At 47.4% G+C, this 18,231-nt stretch overlaps 1 protein-coding gene across 5 annotated transcripts in view; it reads left to right on the top strand.

Annotated features, from left to right (window-relative positions):
• Positions 1-17,917, top strand: part of LOC116957659 (receptor-type tyrosine-protein phosphatase beta-like) — a 91,163-nt gene extending 73,246 nt beyond the window's left edge. For all 5 annotated transcript variants that reach the window (XM_076057244.1, XM_076057247.1, XM_076057243.1 and 2 more), the window contains 5 exons: positions 568-702; positions 2,433-2,555; positions 3,138-3,307; positions 8,963-9,098; positions 12,072-17,917. In XM_076057244.1, the coding sequence (XP_075913359.1) occupies positions 568-702; positions 2,433-2,555; positions 3,138-3,307; positions 8,963-9,098; positions 12,072-12,164 (657 nt within the window). In that variant the 3' untranslated portion in view covers positions 12,165-17,917. The remainder of the gene's footprint in view (positions 1-567; positions 703-2,432; positions 2,556-3,137; positions 3,308-8,962; positions 9,099-12,071) is intronic.
• The last annotated feature ends 314 nt before the right edge of the window (positions 17,918-18,231 follow it).

Raw genomic sequence — 18,231 nt, 5'->3', positions numbered from 1 at the left:
ATGACCACGATGATAATCATGATGGCAATGAAAGTACTGATGATGATGACGATGGCCATGATGACGATGGCAGTGACAGTACTGATGATGACTATGACCGTGATGACGATGACAATAGCGACAATGATCACCATGACGACGATGACAACGACAGCACCGACGATGACGACCACCACGATGATCGCAGTGACGACGCCGACGATGGCGCACCTTGACCCCACGTCCGATTCTCCACGCAGGGCTGCAGCCGCACGCGTGAGTACATCAACATACAGTGCTCCAAGGAGGACACGGTGGCTGACCTCTGGCAAATGATGATGACCATGATGATGATGACCATGATGATGATGATGACCATGATCATGATGATGATCATGATGATGATCATGATCATGATCATCATGACTATGACCATAACCATGATGGCAGTGATAATGATGACCATGATGACGATGACTATGACCATGATGATGATGACCATGATGATGATGAGCATGATGATGATCATGAAGATGACAGAACTGATGATGACGATGACCATGGTGACGATGATCATCTTCTGCTCAGGGCTACAGCCGCACGCGCGAGTACATCGCCACGCAGGGCCCCAAGGAGGAAACGGTGGCCGACTTCTGGCAAATGGTGTGGGAGCAGAACGTGTACACCATCGTCATGCTCACCGGCGTCATTGAAGGAGGACGGGTGAGAGAGCGAGAGAGAGAGAGCGAGAGAGCGTGCAAGAGAGAAAGAGCGTGAGAGAGATCTCGAGAGAGAGAGAGAGTGAGCAAGAGAGAGAGAGCGTGAGAGAGATCTCGAGAGAGAGAGAGCGTGAGAGAGAGTGAGAGAGAGCAAGAGAGAGACTGTGCGAGAGAGAGTGAGAGAGAGATAGGGCGAGCAAGAGAGAGAGAGTGAACAAGAGAGAGAGAGAGTGAGCAAGAGAGAGAGAGTGTGAGAGAGCGAGAGAGACCTTTTGACTTTCTAAATCACTTTGATTGCCAAAGCACTGGAGCCATTTGCGAGTCAAAGTCACATCGACCACACGGTCACGTCGCAAAACCACGACCCGCGCGGAACACAATCTACGCGTCGCCGCCGCCACGCTCGTTAGAACGCGAAATGCAAAACGCCGTTCACATGGGTGTAGAGGGCTTGACCGGCCCCCCCCTCACCCACCCCCCGCACTGCCGCCATTTGAAGAACCACGGGCGCGCGTCGCCCGCAATCGGAGTTGCGCGCTTTGAGCACGTTGCCCGAACATTGTCGCCGCACAGCAGCCGTCGGTGTCGCCCTGCAGCTGAGAAGAGTGCGAGCACGACGCTTGATGCTGCTGGGGGGGGGAGGGGGGGCGGCTGCTACTATTTGCGAGCGCCTGTTTAGGCTCACCTTGTCGGCGTCAGAGGTTACAGGCGAATGGACCGCCAACAGCCGAGAATCTCAGGGTTTCAGGGAGCTCGTGATCAATAAATGGTTTCTCTCGTGTGGTGAGCCAGAGTCTCAGCCGGGTCACCAGTGACTTGCGCGGAAAGCTGTAGGTTCACAGACCTGCACAGAGACCCATAGACATGCGTAGTGACCCACGGACTTGGATAGGGCCCTATAGACATACGGAGAGACCGATAGACATACATAGTGACCCACAGACTTCGATAGGGCCCCATAGACATACAGAAAGACCCATAGACTTACATAGACTGATTGGTGATTAAATTGGTTTCTCATGCGTAGTGAGTTGAGGGTCTCAGCATGGTGACCAGTGACTCACATGGAGACCCATAGACTCACATGGAGATCAATAGACTCACACGGAGATCCGTAAACTCACACGGAGACCTGTAACACTCACACAGAGACCCATAGAATCATACAGAGACCTATAGACTCACATGGAAACCTACAGCCTCACGCTGAGACCCACAGACTCACACGAAGACCCATAGACTCACACGGAGACCCGTAGACTCACACGGAGACCCGAAAGACTAACACAGAGACCCGTAGACTCACAGGGAAACCTGTAGACTCACACGGAGACCCGTTAACTCACAGGGAGACCCTCAAACTCACGCGGAGACCCATAGAATCATACAGAGACCTATAGACTCACATGGAAACCCACAGCCTCACGCTGAGACTCACAGACTCACACGAAGACCCATAGACTCACACGGAGACCCGTAGACTCACACGGAGACGCGTAGACTCACACGGGGACCCGTAGACTCACGCGGTGATGCACAGACTCACATGAAGACCCGTAGACTAACACGGAGACCCGTAAACTCACAAGGAGACCCTCAAACTCACACGGAGACCCACAGACTCACAAAGTCACCATTGACGGCAAAGTACAACGGTCACATCAAATTTTCTTTGCTCCGCGCGCCTCTCTACACCCCCCGCCTACCCCCCAACCCCCACATTCCACACGGCAGGAGAAATGCGCCAAGTACTGGGAGGACGACATGGAGCCCCATTTCCAGGGTGACCTAGTGCTGCGGAAGGTGTCCGAGACCGTTCTGGACGACTGGACAATACGCAACCTCCAGATCTACACGGTGCGCAGTGCAATCGCACACGCACTCGGCAACACGCGCACACACACACACCGGAGTACACAAGCAACTGTGGTACACACGTACACAAAGACAAAGATCCCCAATGTAGCCTTAACAGACTGTTGGGGTAAGTGCTGTTAGCGAGCACCTATGGAGGCCAGCATGGCACACGAGGGGGTGGGTGGCCAGCACCACGCCCGGCCGCCTTTGTCTCCCTAGTAGCGGCTTTTTTACGCACTGCACCAGGTATTGATTTGAGGCTCAGTCGACCTCAGGGGGAAGCCCCAGGAACGGTTCAGATAATCGTCACTGATGTTGGCCGTGAGTGGGAATCGAACTCGGGTCGCCAGGTTAGTAGCGCAGGGTAGCGCTGACTGCTGCACCACCGCTCCCCACATGCATGCACTGGGGTACACACACCCATAATTAATACGTATGCACGCTGAACTTCGTTTGCATCGCACGTAACCACCCGCGTTAATCGGAGGCGGTGGTCACTGTCGCATCGCACGCAAGAGACCTAACGCCCTGGCCATGACCGGTCGCGCGACTGCGCGACCGCTCCGTTTCCCCGCCGCGCAGAAAGACGCAGAGACGATGGAGGAGGTGCGCGACATCCGGCAGTTCCACTTCACGGCGTGGCGCGACCACGGCGTGCCTCGCGATCCGCACATCGTGCTCAAGTTCCTGGAGGTTGTGCGCTCGCACGCCAACCAGTCGCCCCAGAACAGCCTCACGCTCGTGCACTGCAGGTAACGTCGCGCGCAGTCACGGCTGTGGTGGTGGTGGTGGCACGGTGACGGTAGTGGCACGGTGGCGGTAGTGGCACGGTAGCAGGGTGCCGGTGGTGGAGGGGGTGGCAGCGGTGTCAACGTTGGCACGGTCGCAGGGTGGCGGCGGTGGCACGGTTGCATGGTGGCTCTAAAGAAACTGAGACTAGTCTCTCAAGAAACTGAGACTAAGCTCTAAAGAAACAGACTTTGTTCTAAAGAAGCTGAGACTAGGCTCTATGGAAAATGAGACTAGGCACTAAAGACACTGAGACTAGGCTCTAAAGACACTGTGACTAGGCTCTAAAGACACTGAGAATAGTCTCTAAAGAAACTGAGACTACGCTCTAAAGAAACTGAGACTAGGGTCTATAGACACTGAGACTAGGCTCTAAAGACACTGAGACTAGGCTCTAAAGAAACTGAGACTAGGGTCTAAAGAAACTGAGAAGAGGCTCTAAAGACACTGGGATGAGGCTGTAAAGAAACTGAGACGAGGCTCTAAAGAAACTGAGACTAGTCTCTAAAGACACTGAGACTAGGCTCTAAAGACACTGAGACAGGGCTCTAAAGAAACTGAGACTGGGCTCTAAAGACACTGAGACTAGGGTTTTAAGACACAGAGACTAGGCTCTAAAGAAACTGAGACTAGGCTCTAGGGAAACTGAGACTAGGCTCTAAAGAAACTGAGACTAGTCTCTAAAGAAACTGAGACTAGGGTCTAAAGAAACTGAGACAGGGCTCTAAAGAAACTGAGACTGGGCTCTAAAGACACTGAGACTAGGCTTTTAAGACACAGAGACTAGGCTCTAAAGAAACTGAGACTAGGCTCTAAAGCAACTGAGACTAGGCTCTAAAGACACTGAGACTAGGCTCTAAAGAAACTGAGACTAGGGTCTAAAGAAACTGAGACAGGGCTCTAAAGAAACTGAGACTAGGCTCTAAAGACACTGAGACAGGGCTCTTAAGACACTGAGACAGGGCTCTAAAGAAACTGAGACTAGTCTCTAAAGAAACTGAGACTAGGCTCTAAAGACACTGAGACCAGGCTCTAAAGAAACTGAGACTAGGGTCTAAAGAAACTGAGACTAGGATCTAAAGAAACTGAGACTAGGCTCTAAAGACACTGAGATAGGGCTCTAAAGACACTGAGACTAGGCTCTAGGGAAACTGAGACTAGGCTCTAGGGAAACTGAGACTAGGCTCTAAAGAAACTGAGACTAGTCTCTAAAGAAACTGAGACTAGGGTCTAAAGAAACTGAGACTGGGCTCTAAAGAAACTGAGACTGGGCTCTAAAGACACTGAGACTAGGCTCTAAAGAAACTGAGACTAGGCTCTAAAGCAACTGAGACTAGGCTCTAAAGAAACTGAGACTAGGCTCTAAAGAAACTGAGACTAGGCTCTAAAGAAACTGAGACTAGTCTCTAAAGAAACTGAGACTAGGCTCTAAAGACACTGAGACTAGGCTCTAAAGAAACTGAGACTAGGGTCTAAAGAAACTGAGACAGGGCTCTAAAGAAACTGAGACTAGGCTCTAAAGACACTGAGACAGGGCTCTAAAGAAACTGAGACAGGGCTCTAAAGAAACTGAGACTAGGGTCTAAAGAAACTGAGACTAGGATCTAAAGAAACTGAGACTAGGCTCTAAAGAAACTGAGATAGGGCTCTAAAGACACTGAGACTAGGCTCTAGGGAAACTGAGACTAGGCTCTAGGGAAACTGAGACTAGGCTCTAAAGAAACTGAGACTAGTCTCTAAAGAAACTGAGACTAGGGTCTAAAGAAACTGAGACTGGGCTCTAAAGAAACTGAGACTGGGCTCTAAAGACACTGAGACTAGGCTCTAAAGAAACTGAGACTAGGCTCTAAAGCAACTGAGACTAGGCTCTAAAGAAACTGAGACTAGGCTCTAAAGAAACTGAGACTAGGCTCTAAAGAAACTGAGACTAGTCTCTAAAGAAACTGAGACTAGGCTCTAAAGACACTGAGACTAGGCTCTAAAGAAACTGAGACTAGGGTCTAAAGAAACTGAGACAGGGCTCTAAAGAAACTGAGACTAGGCTCTAAAGACACTGAGACAGGGCTCTAAAGAAACTGAGACAGGGCTCTAAAGAAACTGAGACTAGGCTCTAAAGACACTGAGATAGGGCTCTAAAGACACTGAGACTAGGCTCTAGGGAAACTGAGACTAGGCTCTAGGGAAACTGAGACTAGGCTCTAAAGAAACTGAGACTAGTCTCTAAAGAAACTGAGACTAGGGTCTAAAGAAACTGAGACTGTGCTCTAAAGAAACTGAGACTGGGCTCTAAAGACACTGAGACTAGGCTTTTAAGACACAGAGACTAGGCTCTAAAGAAACTGAGACTAGGCTCTAAAGCAACTGAGACTAGGCTCTAAAGAAACTGAGACTAGGCTCTAAAGAAACTGAGACTAGGCTCTAAAGAAACTGAGACTAGTCTCTAAAGAAACTGAGACTAGGCTCTAAAGACACTGAGACTAGGCTCTAAAGAAACTGAGACTAGTCTCTAAAGAAACTGAGACTAGGCTCTAAAGACACTGAGACTAGGCTCTAAAGAAACTGAGACTAGGGTATAAAGAAACTGAGACAGGGCTCTAAAGAAACTGAGACTAGGCTCTAAAGACACTGAGACAGGGCTCTAAAGAAACTGAGACAGGGCTCTAAAGAAACTGAGACTAGGCTCTAAAGACACTGAGATAGGGCTCTAAAGACACTGAGACTAGGCTCTAGGGAAACTGAGACTAGGCTCTAGGGAAACTGAGACTAGGCTCTAAAGAAACTGAGACTAGTCTCTAAAGAAACTGAGACTAGGGTCTAAAGAAACTGAGACTGGGCTCTAAAGAAACTGAGACTGGGCTCTAAAGACACTGAGACTAGGCTTTTAAGACACAGAGACTAGGCTCTAAAGAAACTGAGACTAGGCTCTAAAGCAACTGAGACTAGGCTCTAAAGAAACTGAGACTAGGCTCTAAAGAAACTGAGACTAGGCTCTAAAGAAACTGAGACTAGTCTCTAAAGAAACTGAGACTAGGCTCTAAAGACACTGAGACTAGGCTCTAAAGAAACTGAGACTAGGGTCTAAAGAAACTGAGACAGGGCTCTAAAGAAACTGAGACTAGGCTCTAAAGACACTGAGACAGGGCTCTAAAGACACTGAGACAGGGCTCTAAAGAAACTGAGACTAGTCTCTAAAGCAACTGAGACTAGGCTCTAAAGACACTGAGACTAGGCTCTAAAGAAACTGAGACTAGGCTCTAAAGAAACTGAGACTAGTCTCTAAAGAAACTGAGACTAGGCTCTAAAGACACTGAGACTAGGCTCTAAAGAAACTGAGACTAGGGTCTAAAGAAACTGAGACTAGGATCTAAAGAAACTGAGACTAGGCTCTAAAGACACTGAGACTAGGCTCTAAAGAAACTGAGACTAGTCTCTAAAGAAACTGAGACTAGGCTCTAAAGAAACTGAGACTAGGCTCTAAAGACACTGAGACTAGGCTCTAAAAAACTGAGACCAGGCTCTAAAGAAACTGAGACTAGGGTCTTAAGAAACTGAGACTAGGATCTAAAGAAACTGAGACTAGGCTCTAAAGAAACTGAGACTAGGGTCTAAAGAAACTGAGACTAGGATCTAAAGAAACTGAGACTAGGCTCTAAAGAAACTGAGACTAGTCTCTAAAGACACTGAGACTAGGCTCTAAAGACACTGAGACTAGTCTCTAAAGAAACTGAGACTAGGCTCTAAAGAAACTGAGACTAGGCTCTAAAGACACTGAGATTAGGCTCTAAAGAAACTGAGACTAGGCTCTAAAGAAACTGAGACTAGTCTCTAAAGACACTGAGACTAGGCTCTAAAGACACTGAGACTAGTCTCTAAAGAAACTGAGACTAGGCTCTAAAGAAACTGAGACTAGGCTCTAAAGACACTGAGACTAGGCTCTAAAGAACCTGAGACGAGGCTCTAAAAACACTGAGATTAGGCTCTAAAGAAACTGAGACTAGGCTTTAAAGACACTGAGACTAGTCTCTAAAGAAACTGAGACTAGGCTCTAAAGAAACTGAGACTAGGCTCTAAAGAAACTGAGACTAGGCTTTTAAGACACTGAGACTTGGCTCTAAAGAAACTGAGACTAGGCTTTTAAGACACCTAGACTAGGCTCTAAAGACACTGAGACTAGGCTCTAGGGAAACTGAGACTAGGCTCTAACGAAACTGAGACTAGTCTCTAAAGAAACTGAGACGAGGCTCTACAGACACTGAGACTAGGCTCTAAAGAAACTGAGACTTGGCTCTAAAGACACTGAGACTAGGCTCTAAAGAAACTGAGACTAGGGTCTAATGTAACTGAGACTGGGCTCTAAAGAAACTGAGACTGGGCTCTAAAGACACTGAGACTAGGCTTTTCAGACACAGAGACTAAGCTCTAATGAAACTGAGACTATGCTCTAAAGCAACTGAGACTTGTCTCTAAAGAAACTGATACCAGGCTCTAAAGAAACTGAGACTAGGCTCTAAAGACACTGAGACTAGGCTCTAAAGAAACTGAGACTAGGCTCTAAAGAAACTGAGACTAGGCTTTTAAGACACTGAGACTAGGCTCTAAAGAAACTGAGACTAGGCTCTAAAGACACTGAGACTAGTCTCTAAAGACACTGAGACTAGGCTCTAAAGAAACTGAGACTAGGCTCTAAAGAAACTGAGACTGCGCTCTAAAGACACTGAGACTAGGCTCTAAAGACACTGAGACAGAGCTCTAAAGACACTGAGACAGGGCTCTAAAGAAACTGAGACTAGTCTCTAAAGAAACTGAGACTAGGCTCTAAAGACACTGAGACCAGGCTCTAAAGAAACTGAGACTAGGGTCTAAAGAAACTGAGACTAGGATCTAAAGAAACTGAGACTAGGCTCTAAAGAAACTGAGACTAGGCTTTAAAGACACTGAGACTAGTCTCTAAAGAAACTGAGACTAGGCTCTAAAGAAACTGAGACTAGGCTCTAAAGAAACTGAGACTAGGCTTTTAAGACACTGAGACTAGGCTCTAAAGAAACTGAGACTAGGCTCTAAAGAAACTGAGACTAGGCTCTAAAGAAACTGAGACTAGGCTTTTAAGACACTGAGACGGCTCTAAAGAAACTGAGACTTGTCTCTAAAGAAACTGAGACTAGGCTCTAAAGACACTGAGACTAGGCTCTAAAGACACTGAGACTAGTCTCTAAAGAAACTGAGACTAGGCTTTTAAGACACTGAGACTAGGCTTTAAAGACACTGAGACTAGGCTCTAAAGACACTGAGACTAGTCTCTAAAGAAACTGAGACTAGGCTCTAAAGAAACTGAGACTAGGCTCTAAAGATAGCTGTCTCTGGAGTGGACTGATAAGTTTCAATGACAATGCATCGTCATATACGACCAGAGCCATGTGTTTGCGTGCATGTTCACCGCAAGTACCACGTGTGGTTAATGTAGACATGATTCCTTGCAAAAGATTTCTGTTTGGTGTTTAAACATCTTAACACAACTGCATACTAGCAAGAAAGGTACCATATTATAACAGCACTTGCGCCAACATTCCTGCGAAGCCTATACGGGGAATCTTCGTCTGTGTGCGCGTGTCCGCGCGCAGTGCCGGCGTGGGTCGCACGGGGACGCTGATTGGGCTGGACGTGGCGCTGCAGCAGCTGCAGAAGGAGGACAAGGTGGACGTGTTCCACATCACGGCGCGCATGCGCGAGCAGCGCATGCTGATGGTGCAAACGGAGGTGGGAGCCAATGCACACGCGTGCACGAACGCACGCGCACGCACAAACGCACATGGCGACGACGACGACGATGACAACAAGTGCTGTTTCGCCACGAAGTGGCGGTGACATTACCGCAGCGCTTGTGCCAGGCGAGGTGCACTTTTTGAGGCCGTCACATTTACAATCTGAGTACAAACATTTTGCAGTCCGTGGCTTTACTCTCCCAACACACCGGTGGGTGCTGTACTCGTGTAATGGCCTCTGTACTACACTATACACTACACTACTATACACTACACTATACACTACACTATACACTACACTATACACTACACTACTATACACTACACTATACACTACACTCCTATACACTACACTACTATACACTACACTCCTATACACTACACTATACACTACACTATACACCACTACTATACACTACACTATACACTACACTATACACTACACTACTATACACTACACTATACACTACACTCCTATACACTACACTACTATACACTACACTCCTATACACTACACTATACACTACACTATACACCACTACTATACACTACACTATACACTACACTATACACTACACTATACACTACACTATACTATACACTATACACCACTACTATACACTACACTATACTCCTATACACTACACTATACACTACACTCCTATACACTACACTATACACTACACTATACACTACACTATACACCACTACTATACACTACACTGTACACTACACTATACACCGCTACTATACACTACACTATACACTACACTGTACACCACTACTATACACTACACTATACACTACACTCCTATACACTACACTCCTATACACTACACTATACACCACTACTATACACTACACTATACACTACACTCCTATACACTACACTCCTATACACTACACTATACACTACACTATACACCACTACTATACACTACACTATACACTACACTCCTATACACTACACTCCTATACACTACACTATACACCACTACTATACACTACACTATACACTACACTATACACCGCTACTATACACTAGACTATACACTACACTCCTATACACTACACTCCTATACACTACACTATACATCACTACTATACACTACACTCCTATACACTACACTCCTATACACTACACTATACACCGCTACTATACACTACACTATACACTACACTATACACCACTACTATACACTACACTATACACTACACTCCTATACACTACACTATACACTACACTATACACCACTACTATACACTACACTATACACTATACTCCTATACACTACACACCTATACACTACACTCCTATACACTACACTATACACTACACTATACACCACTACTATACACTACACTATACACTACACTATACACCGCTACTATACACTGGACTATACACTACACTCCTATACACTACACTCCTATACACTACACTATACACCACTACTATACACTACACTATACACTACACTCCTATACACTACACTCCTATACACTACACTGAAAAACCTCTACCTGGAAATGCAGAGAAGATCTGCATCATGCCCAGGTCTTTGGGACCTTCAGGGGACATATGGGTGCAGCATGCAAAGAGCGTAGGCTGGGGCAAGATGATTCACTGCTTCGTAAGTTAACAAGAGGATTTGAAACTGTATTCTGCACTAAACCGGAAGCCAGTGCAGGGAGGACCAAAAAGGGGCAGAAGGCGTTCCGGTGAAACACCGTAGCAGCTACATTGTGAACACGCTGGCAAATTGATAAGCACCTTCTTAGCCGCGCCAGGGAGTAAAGACGTTGCAATAGCTCCGTGCAAGAGGAGATGATGGAATCTGCTCGCGTGCGCGGGAGCGGAGAGGCGGTGGTGGCCGCGAAGGGGGGGAAGGACGGCTTCACCCGGCAAGCGGAATAACAGCGGCTGACGACAGCTGACTTAATTTTATTTCGCGAATAGATTTTTTTTTTTTACATGCGACTGTCATGCGGTCAAGAGCGCCGGATGTACGCAAAGGCAAATGAAAATTTAAAAAAATATTCTTTGGGTTTTTCGGTAAAAGTCACGTAGATAGAAAAAATTAATAATCATGAGCGGAACATTATTTTCCATTGAATATTTCAGATTTGCTGTAATACACCCGTCCTTGAACGGGTTACATAGGCTAGTATATATAATTTGTAATATATCCAGGGTGTCTCATAAGTCTGGAACCATAGGGAAAGTAATAAAAAAAGGCAATAACGCTTTTATTCACAGATCGTGCTCAACGTGTCCACCATTAGTCCTGAATTATATTATCTGGACTCGTTCTTCCTTACTCGGAGACATCTTGGGCCTGCAGAGACCAAACAAATATGAATGAGTTATTTTCCCCTACGATTTCAGGCTCATGGGACAACCCTGCAAAATGTGTGAACGGATGCCAGCCCACATATCCACAGAGCCTCGTGACATCCTCCTCCAGCACGTGCAGCAGTCCCTCGGCCAACGTTTGTTTTCTATCCGGAAAGCGCCGTTAACTGAAATGACTGTTCGATCGAATATAAGAATGACGCTTTTAAAGTGACCAAGTCTTGGGGCGAGAGAGAGAGAGCTGTTTCTTACTGCCAAAACGTAATAATGTCAACGAAGCCGGTCGAGGTTTAAAAGGCTTACGGAATGGGCGTCGCTGATTGGCTGAGGGCATGGCTCGGCCCTGACTTACGAGTGCTCCGATTGGCCCGAAATTGGCACCACCGCGTACCTAACCAAAAACGCGTGACCATCGGTCAACGTTTGTGACGTGCGTCGAGACACCATGGGGAGGGGGGGGGGGGCGGTCCCCTATGGGCCAAACGTTAACATGAAAAACCGTTGACCCGAAGTCACCGTTAACCGAGGCACAAATGTTGCATGCAACGAAAACAACGGCCGCGCAGCTGACCGGAGCCTCTCTCTCCGTGTGCGTGTGCACGATCCCCACAGGAGCAGTACATCTTCCTCCACCAGTGCATCAAAGAGAAGTTGAAGTCCAAGGATCTGGGAGGCTACACCAACAACATCTACCAAAACCTATAGGCGGGCATATGGGCGTCGGCGGAGCCGTCGATCGATCTCCCGATCGCTTAGCTTCGTTTTTGCCGTGTGTGTGTGTGTTGACGTGGCAGTGTGAGTGTGTTTCGAGCGAGCGAGCGGAATTAGTTAGGGCGGAGCGGTAGTGTAGCGGTTAGCGCGCGGCACTACGAACCTGAGTTCGATTCCCGCTCACGGCCAACACCAGTGACGATTACTTTGAAGCGGTCCTGGGCCTTCCCTAGGCCGCCTCAGCCTCAAATGAGTACCTGGTGCGGTGTGTAAAAACATCGCCACTGGGGAGACAAAGGCGGACGGGCGTGGTGCTGGCCACCCACCCCCTCGTGTGCCATGCCGGCCTTCATAGGTGCTCGCTAACAGCACTTGCCCCAACATTCTGTTAATGTTATACGGGGGATCTTTGTTTTTATCTGTGCATAGAGTGGCGGTTGGTCGATAGGGAATTATTGTGTGTGTGTGTATATATATTTTACTAAGTGTACAGATGGAGGAGTATCCTGCTGTCTTAATTACACACGTTTAACAGGCTGGCAAAGTATTTTATTGGGCGGCTAGCCTGTCGTTACGGGGTCCCAGCGGTCGCGATGTCGAGAAAGTAACAAAAATGCGACCATGCCAACAAAACTACACCTCCGCGTTCCGTAGTTTGTAAACTGTGGGTTTTGTTTTAACGTTTTTACGCCCGGTGCGGAAGGGCACTTATTCCGCTCACTGGTGGAGCCAGTGCGGGTGGGGGGTGGGGGGGTGGGGGGGGGGTGGCACGTGCCCCCCCCCAATGATCCGATCAAAATTAGGGATTTCGATCATTGGGGTTTATTAGTAATAAATCGGCATTTTGCGACCCCCACTGCCACTGTGTAGCATATTATTACGTGCCGGGAACTCTATGAGATGATAGGATAATAGCCTTGAGTCCATAATTGGCAATAAGTAACGGCAAAGCGGTTATAAGTAACTCAGAGAATTGTGCGCGGTTGCGTATACACAGTCCACGACAACCCTGAAGGCATTCACCTTCAGCGAGCGCGATGCCGATCACACAGCGCGGTTCAAATTCTCGACCCTCGATCGATGGCTGCGCCATCGCCGCACACGCGTCGAATAAAAAGCAAGGGAAAGCTTTCCCACCTGATGACGGACGCTTGTGTTGCGCCCGAAACGTCGTGATTTATCTGATTATTTTCTACCCAAGTGACTTTACCGAAAGAACCAAAGAGTATGGATTCCTGCAGTCACGAAAGCTTCAAAATCAAGATTGAACTTTTAAAGTCGTCTAGCTTAACGAACAAATTTATTTGGGGCTGCTTGTTGTTCTCCGAATAGCGCGGTTGGCTGCGTACGGTGCGAAAGAAGTCCACCGTGCATGCATACACAATATGTACGATGGTGACTGCTCGTGAACTGGAAGTGGACACGCGCGCGAGCGGTGGTGCTGCGACGGCACCAGGATGTGAAAAGCAGGCGTGCCTTATAAGCGCAAACTTTTACTAAGATTTAGATTTTTATTTTATTTAGCCAACAGCCGCCACTGCACCCCGCGCGTGTATTTGTGCAATAGAGGACGCCCACGAGTGCCAATTGACGCATTCCATAACTGTGTTTATCCGTGCAAGTCGGCGTATATGTGAATGTAGATGTACACACGCGAGTGCTTGCATGTGTATGTGTGTGTGTGTGCATCTGTGTGCGTGGGGGAGCGGTCGTGTAGCGGTGAGCGCTTCGCTGTGCTACGGACTCAGCGACCCGAGTTCGATTCCCACTCACGGCCACCAACACCACCCAGTGACGATTTTCTGAACCGGCCTTGGGACCTCCCCTAGGTCGACTCGGCCTCAAATGAGTACCTGGTGTAGCGGTGTGTAGTGACCATCGCCACTGGGAGAGACAAAGGCGGTCGGGCATGGTGCTGGCCACCCACCCTTTCGTGTTCCGTGCTGGCCTTCGTAGGTGGTCGCTAACAGCACTTGCCCCTACGGTCTGTTACAGGCTGTACCGGGGATCTGTGTGTGTGTGTGTGCACACGTGCCTACATGAATACGCGGATGTTAGAATGGATATAATTTATGAATGCGTTATTCTTATTCCTATTCCTCTTCTTCATCATTGGTTTGCTTCTTTGCACAAGGCTGGTTGGGTGGGTCACTTGAGTGCTCAGAAATAAGGAGCAGCTGGCCATGCTCCGCTTTCTCCAAACACTGAGCCGAATGGGAAGGTGATTCACTCAGGAATATTGCTATTCTTGATTCTTTCGATAAAGTCGTGTAAATAGAAAAAAAAAGAATAACAGCAAATTGTTTGAAATGTATTGTTTTAATTTTATTATTTGAAATTTTTAAAAATGTTACCTCGATTTTTTGTTTTTTTATCTACGTGACTTTACCAAAAGAACCAAGAATATCAATATTCCTGCGGTCACAAAAGTTTTAAGCCAAAATTTTTTTCTCAGGAATAACTATATCCAGAATTTTTATTTAAAGCTTTTGTGACTGCAGGGATTCATATTCTTGGTTCTGTCGGTAAAGTCACGTAGAAGGGAAACAATAAAATAATAAAGATATAAAACAATAAAATTCTCACGACGTTTCCACTGCAACACAAGCAATCATCATCAGGTGTGAAAACCACAGCAAGAAAAACAATTCCACAGCAAGAACATTTTTTTCTTGCTGTGGTTTTCACACACCTGATGATGATTGCTCGTGTTGCAGTCGAAACGTCGTGAGAATTTTATTGTTTTATGTTTATTATTTTATTGTTTCCCTTCTACATGGTGACTTTACCGAAAGAACCAAGAATATGAGTCACGTAATCTATTCATATCTCCAGAATGTTTATTTATACTGGAGGAGGAATGCCATGAGCTACGCACCTTTTTCTTGTCTCACAAGATGCCCAGTATGGACTCAAGAACGAACAAAAAAATGCGAAAACACGATAGGAATGAAAAGTATGGGCAAGCAGTGCGAACAAAAGAGCTTTCCTGGCTCAACGGATTCCTGCAGGACTAAATAAAAGACGTCCCGAGTCTGCGAAGGGGGAAAAACATCTTGCCTGGATGGACGCTTTCCCCCACCGCGGCCGTTTAATCCCCGGAAAGTTTTTTTTCGCAAGACGACACCGGAGACCCTTAATTCCCTGCCAGTCCAGATACCGTCCAATTCCGAACTGCGGTTGATGTTTTCATGTCCCCTTTAAGTTTCTGGATACTCGGGAAGCGCATGTTCAGGCCCTGGTGGGATCATACCTCTTATCTCTTACGTCAGCAGGTTTATAGGTTGAGTCAGCATACCGAGGAGATACATCAGGCTCAGGATATTCACCAGGTCGCCACGGTGGCTAGGAGATGTTAACTACCTCGCATGGTATGTAGGAGGTCGTGGGTTCGATCCAGACCCTGACGCCTGCTGCTGCTGCTCTATATTTGGAGTCTGCATCTCTCTCTCTCTCATCATCATCATCATCACTGTGGTCTAGGAGATGTTAACTACCTCGCCTGGTGTGCAGGAGGTCGTGAGTTCGATCCAGATCCTGACGCCTGCTGCTGCTGTATATTTGGAGTTTGCGTGTCTCTCTCACCGTGGTCGTGTGGATTTTTTTCCCAGGTCCTCTCGGGGTTTCCCCTCCACATTTAGAAGCAACATAACGCATTTAGAGTATTTGCCTGCAATCAATTTCCACGTGATAAGCTACTAAGTTGAGCTATCATTTGTGACTAGGTCGCTTCTAAAAAAAGAGCTATATAGCTCAGTGGGCCTTATCCCGTAAATAAAAATCGTTTAGTTTATTAGTTTAGATTATTCGGCTGCTACTATAAATTGCCACGTGTGATGATGATGATGATATCCAATATTGATGAACTATCATAACATGTGGCCAGGTCGCTACTGACAAAGAGCAATGTAGCTCAGATGTGGGTATTACCTGGTCAAAGAAAAATAGCTAATCGTAATAGTCATGTCCTGGAGGGCTAGAGATTCAGGGTTTCCGACTCTCGGAGGTCTAGATGCCCATTACTATCCCATCTCTAGGAGGCCTAGAGACATAAGGCTATATGATGCATGGCCTGCATAATGGTGTAGGTAATGACCATTGTAGCAATTGAGTGGAGTGTTTTTAGTTTAAGCAGAGATCACAGTGGGCCTGCTCGTGTCACCTGATGGAATGCATTTTACTGCAATGGTGCATGTATGTATATGTATGTATGTCTACGTATATAGGCGGTCCCCGCTTGTACGACGTTACAACGCTGTTCCTGGAAACCCTGTCGTAATTTCATCCCATAAGTGGAAGAGTTCCCCCGCCCCCCCAAACCCCCCCCTACGCCCCCGCCCACCCCTCATAATGAGTCGGGTTTCCAGAATGCGTCGTTGTAAATTGTGAACAAGCACAAGATGCAAAGCACCTCCTCTGAGCGCGGTTTAGGCTACGTACGGTGCAAAAGAAGTTCCAACATACAGGGACTCCTCTACTTACGAGCATTCGACTCACGAACTTTCAGAGCTACTAACCTTTCCCTATGTCCGGTTGCCCGTTCGGACCAAGAGTTGTAAGTTCAACTGCCTCGCAATGGATGGCGGTGGTGGCATCTACATCGGCAGACCGTGAAGAACCAGCGGCATCTACGTCTACAGGAGACTATACAACTTTTAAAGCCATTCCCCGTGTTTAGTGCACGTGTCGTACACGTTCAGAATCGACGGGAGCACAGTTGGACTCACGAACAAATCGACTTACGAGCAGACCCCTAGAACCTAGCTCGTAAGTAAAGGAGTCTCCGTACATACAGCCCACACGGCGTCACCAACGCAAGGCAAACACACAGCCACCATGCAGCACAGCGATCTTTTCAGGAAAATATTGAATCGTGTATCTTTTTTTTGTGGTTGACAACGAGATGGGTTTCAATGGTGAATACCGGCGGGTTCCCTCCCCCCCCACCCCCCCGCTCTTTACGGCGTTACGACGCGCTCCTTGGAAGCTCCGTCAGTTAATCGGGACCCAATTTTCCCGTCGACTGTGGAAACGTAATTCACCGAAGGTCTTGTTTTCTCTCCCCCCCCCCCCTTCCTTTGATCGGGGTGTATTCAACGGCGTATTATCGGTGCAGACATCGTCCACACACGCAAACATGCTCGAGGATAACAAGCGCTTCATGCCAGGTCACATCCGCCCCCCCACCCCAACTCCAACTCCGATTAGCGACGGTTTTCGTATGCGCGACGCGAAATAAATTCAACGTACACTGTGTGAAAACAGACGGGGACCCCCTCCTCCCCTCCGGTCAAATGCGTTCGGAGTCGTGTCGGAAGGCGCGTCGTAAACAAAAAAAAAAATCGATCCACGGTGGCCTCGCGAGAACGTCGCGAATACCGGGGGCTCGTTGTAAATCGTTCCTGCATTATTGCTGGCCTGTGGGACGCCTTGTTGACGGTGGCTCGAGTGAAACGTCATCAAGTCCGTGGACAGACGTCGAATCAATCGATGTTCTGGGCCCCCCCCCCCCCTGTCCGTCCGTCGACTCAGGCCCACCAACCAAGACAATTTTATTTTATATCTAAAGCAAGTGTGCTTTGTAAAGCGGTTATGGTATATGGCATACTACAGGATTTGTATTACCTGCATATTTAAAAGAAAGAAATATACTTCGCATACGTTATCTATAATTGTACCAAAGCTGATTGACTCACCGGTGTATATTATCTGGTGAGGCTTGCAATTATGAATGGTTCATGATTCTCGTTTGCGTCATTGTGTTTTTTTTATCCTTTCCAACACCTGAGATTGAAAATGTTGATACGTCAGCATCCATCTTTCAGTCTCATCCGCCTGTAGTGGAGGGTGAGGCGGGGGGGTGCCGTCCGTCCGTTCGTTTCTCAATCCACTTGTTCTGGTGAGGGTCGCGACGGCAGCGTGTTCAGTGGTAGCAGTCCAGACCTCCCTTTCCCTGGCGACAGACTCCAGCACTACATTTACTGTACGCTACTACACCATACACTACTATACACTGCTGTACACATAATCTAGCTCTTCCTGGGGAATTCCCAGGGGTTCC

Source organism: Petromyzon marinus, chromosome 80, assembly GCF_048934315.1.
Source record: "Petromyzon marinus isolate PM22_M1 ecotype Great Lakes invasive population chromosome 80, UKy_Petmar_22M1.pri1.0, whole genome shotgun sequence".
NCBI classification, from domain to species: domain Eukaryota; kingdom Metazoa; phylum Chordata; class Hyperoartia; order Petromyzontiformes; family Petromyzontidae; genus Petromyzon; species Petromyzon marinus.
This window is presented reverse-complemented; position numbering and strand designations above follow the sequence as displayed.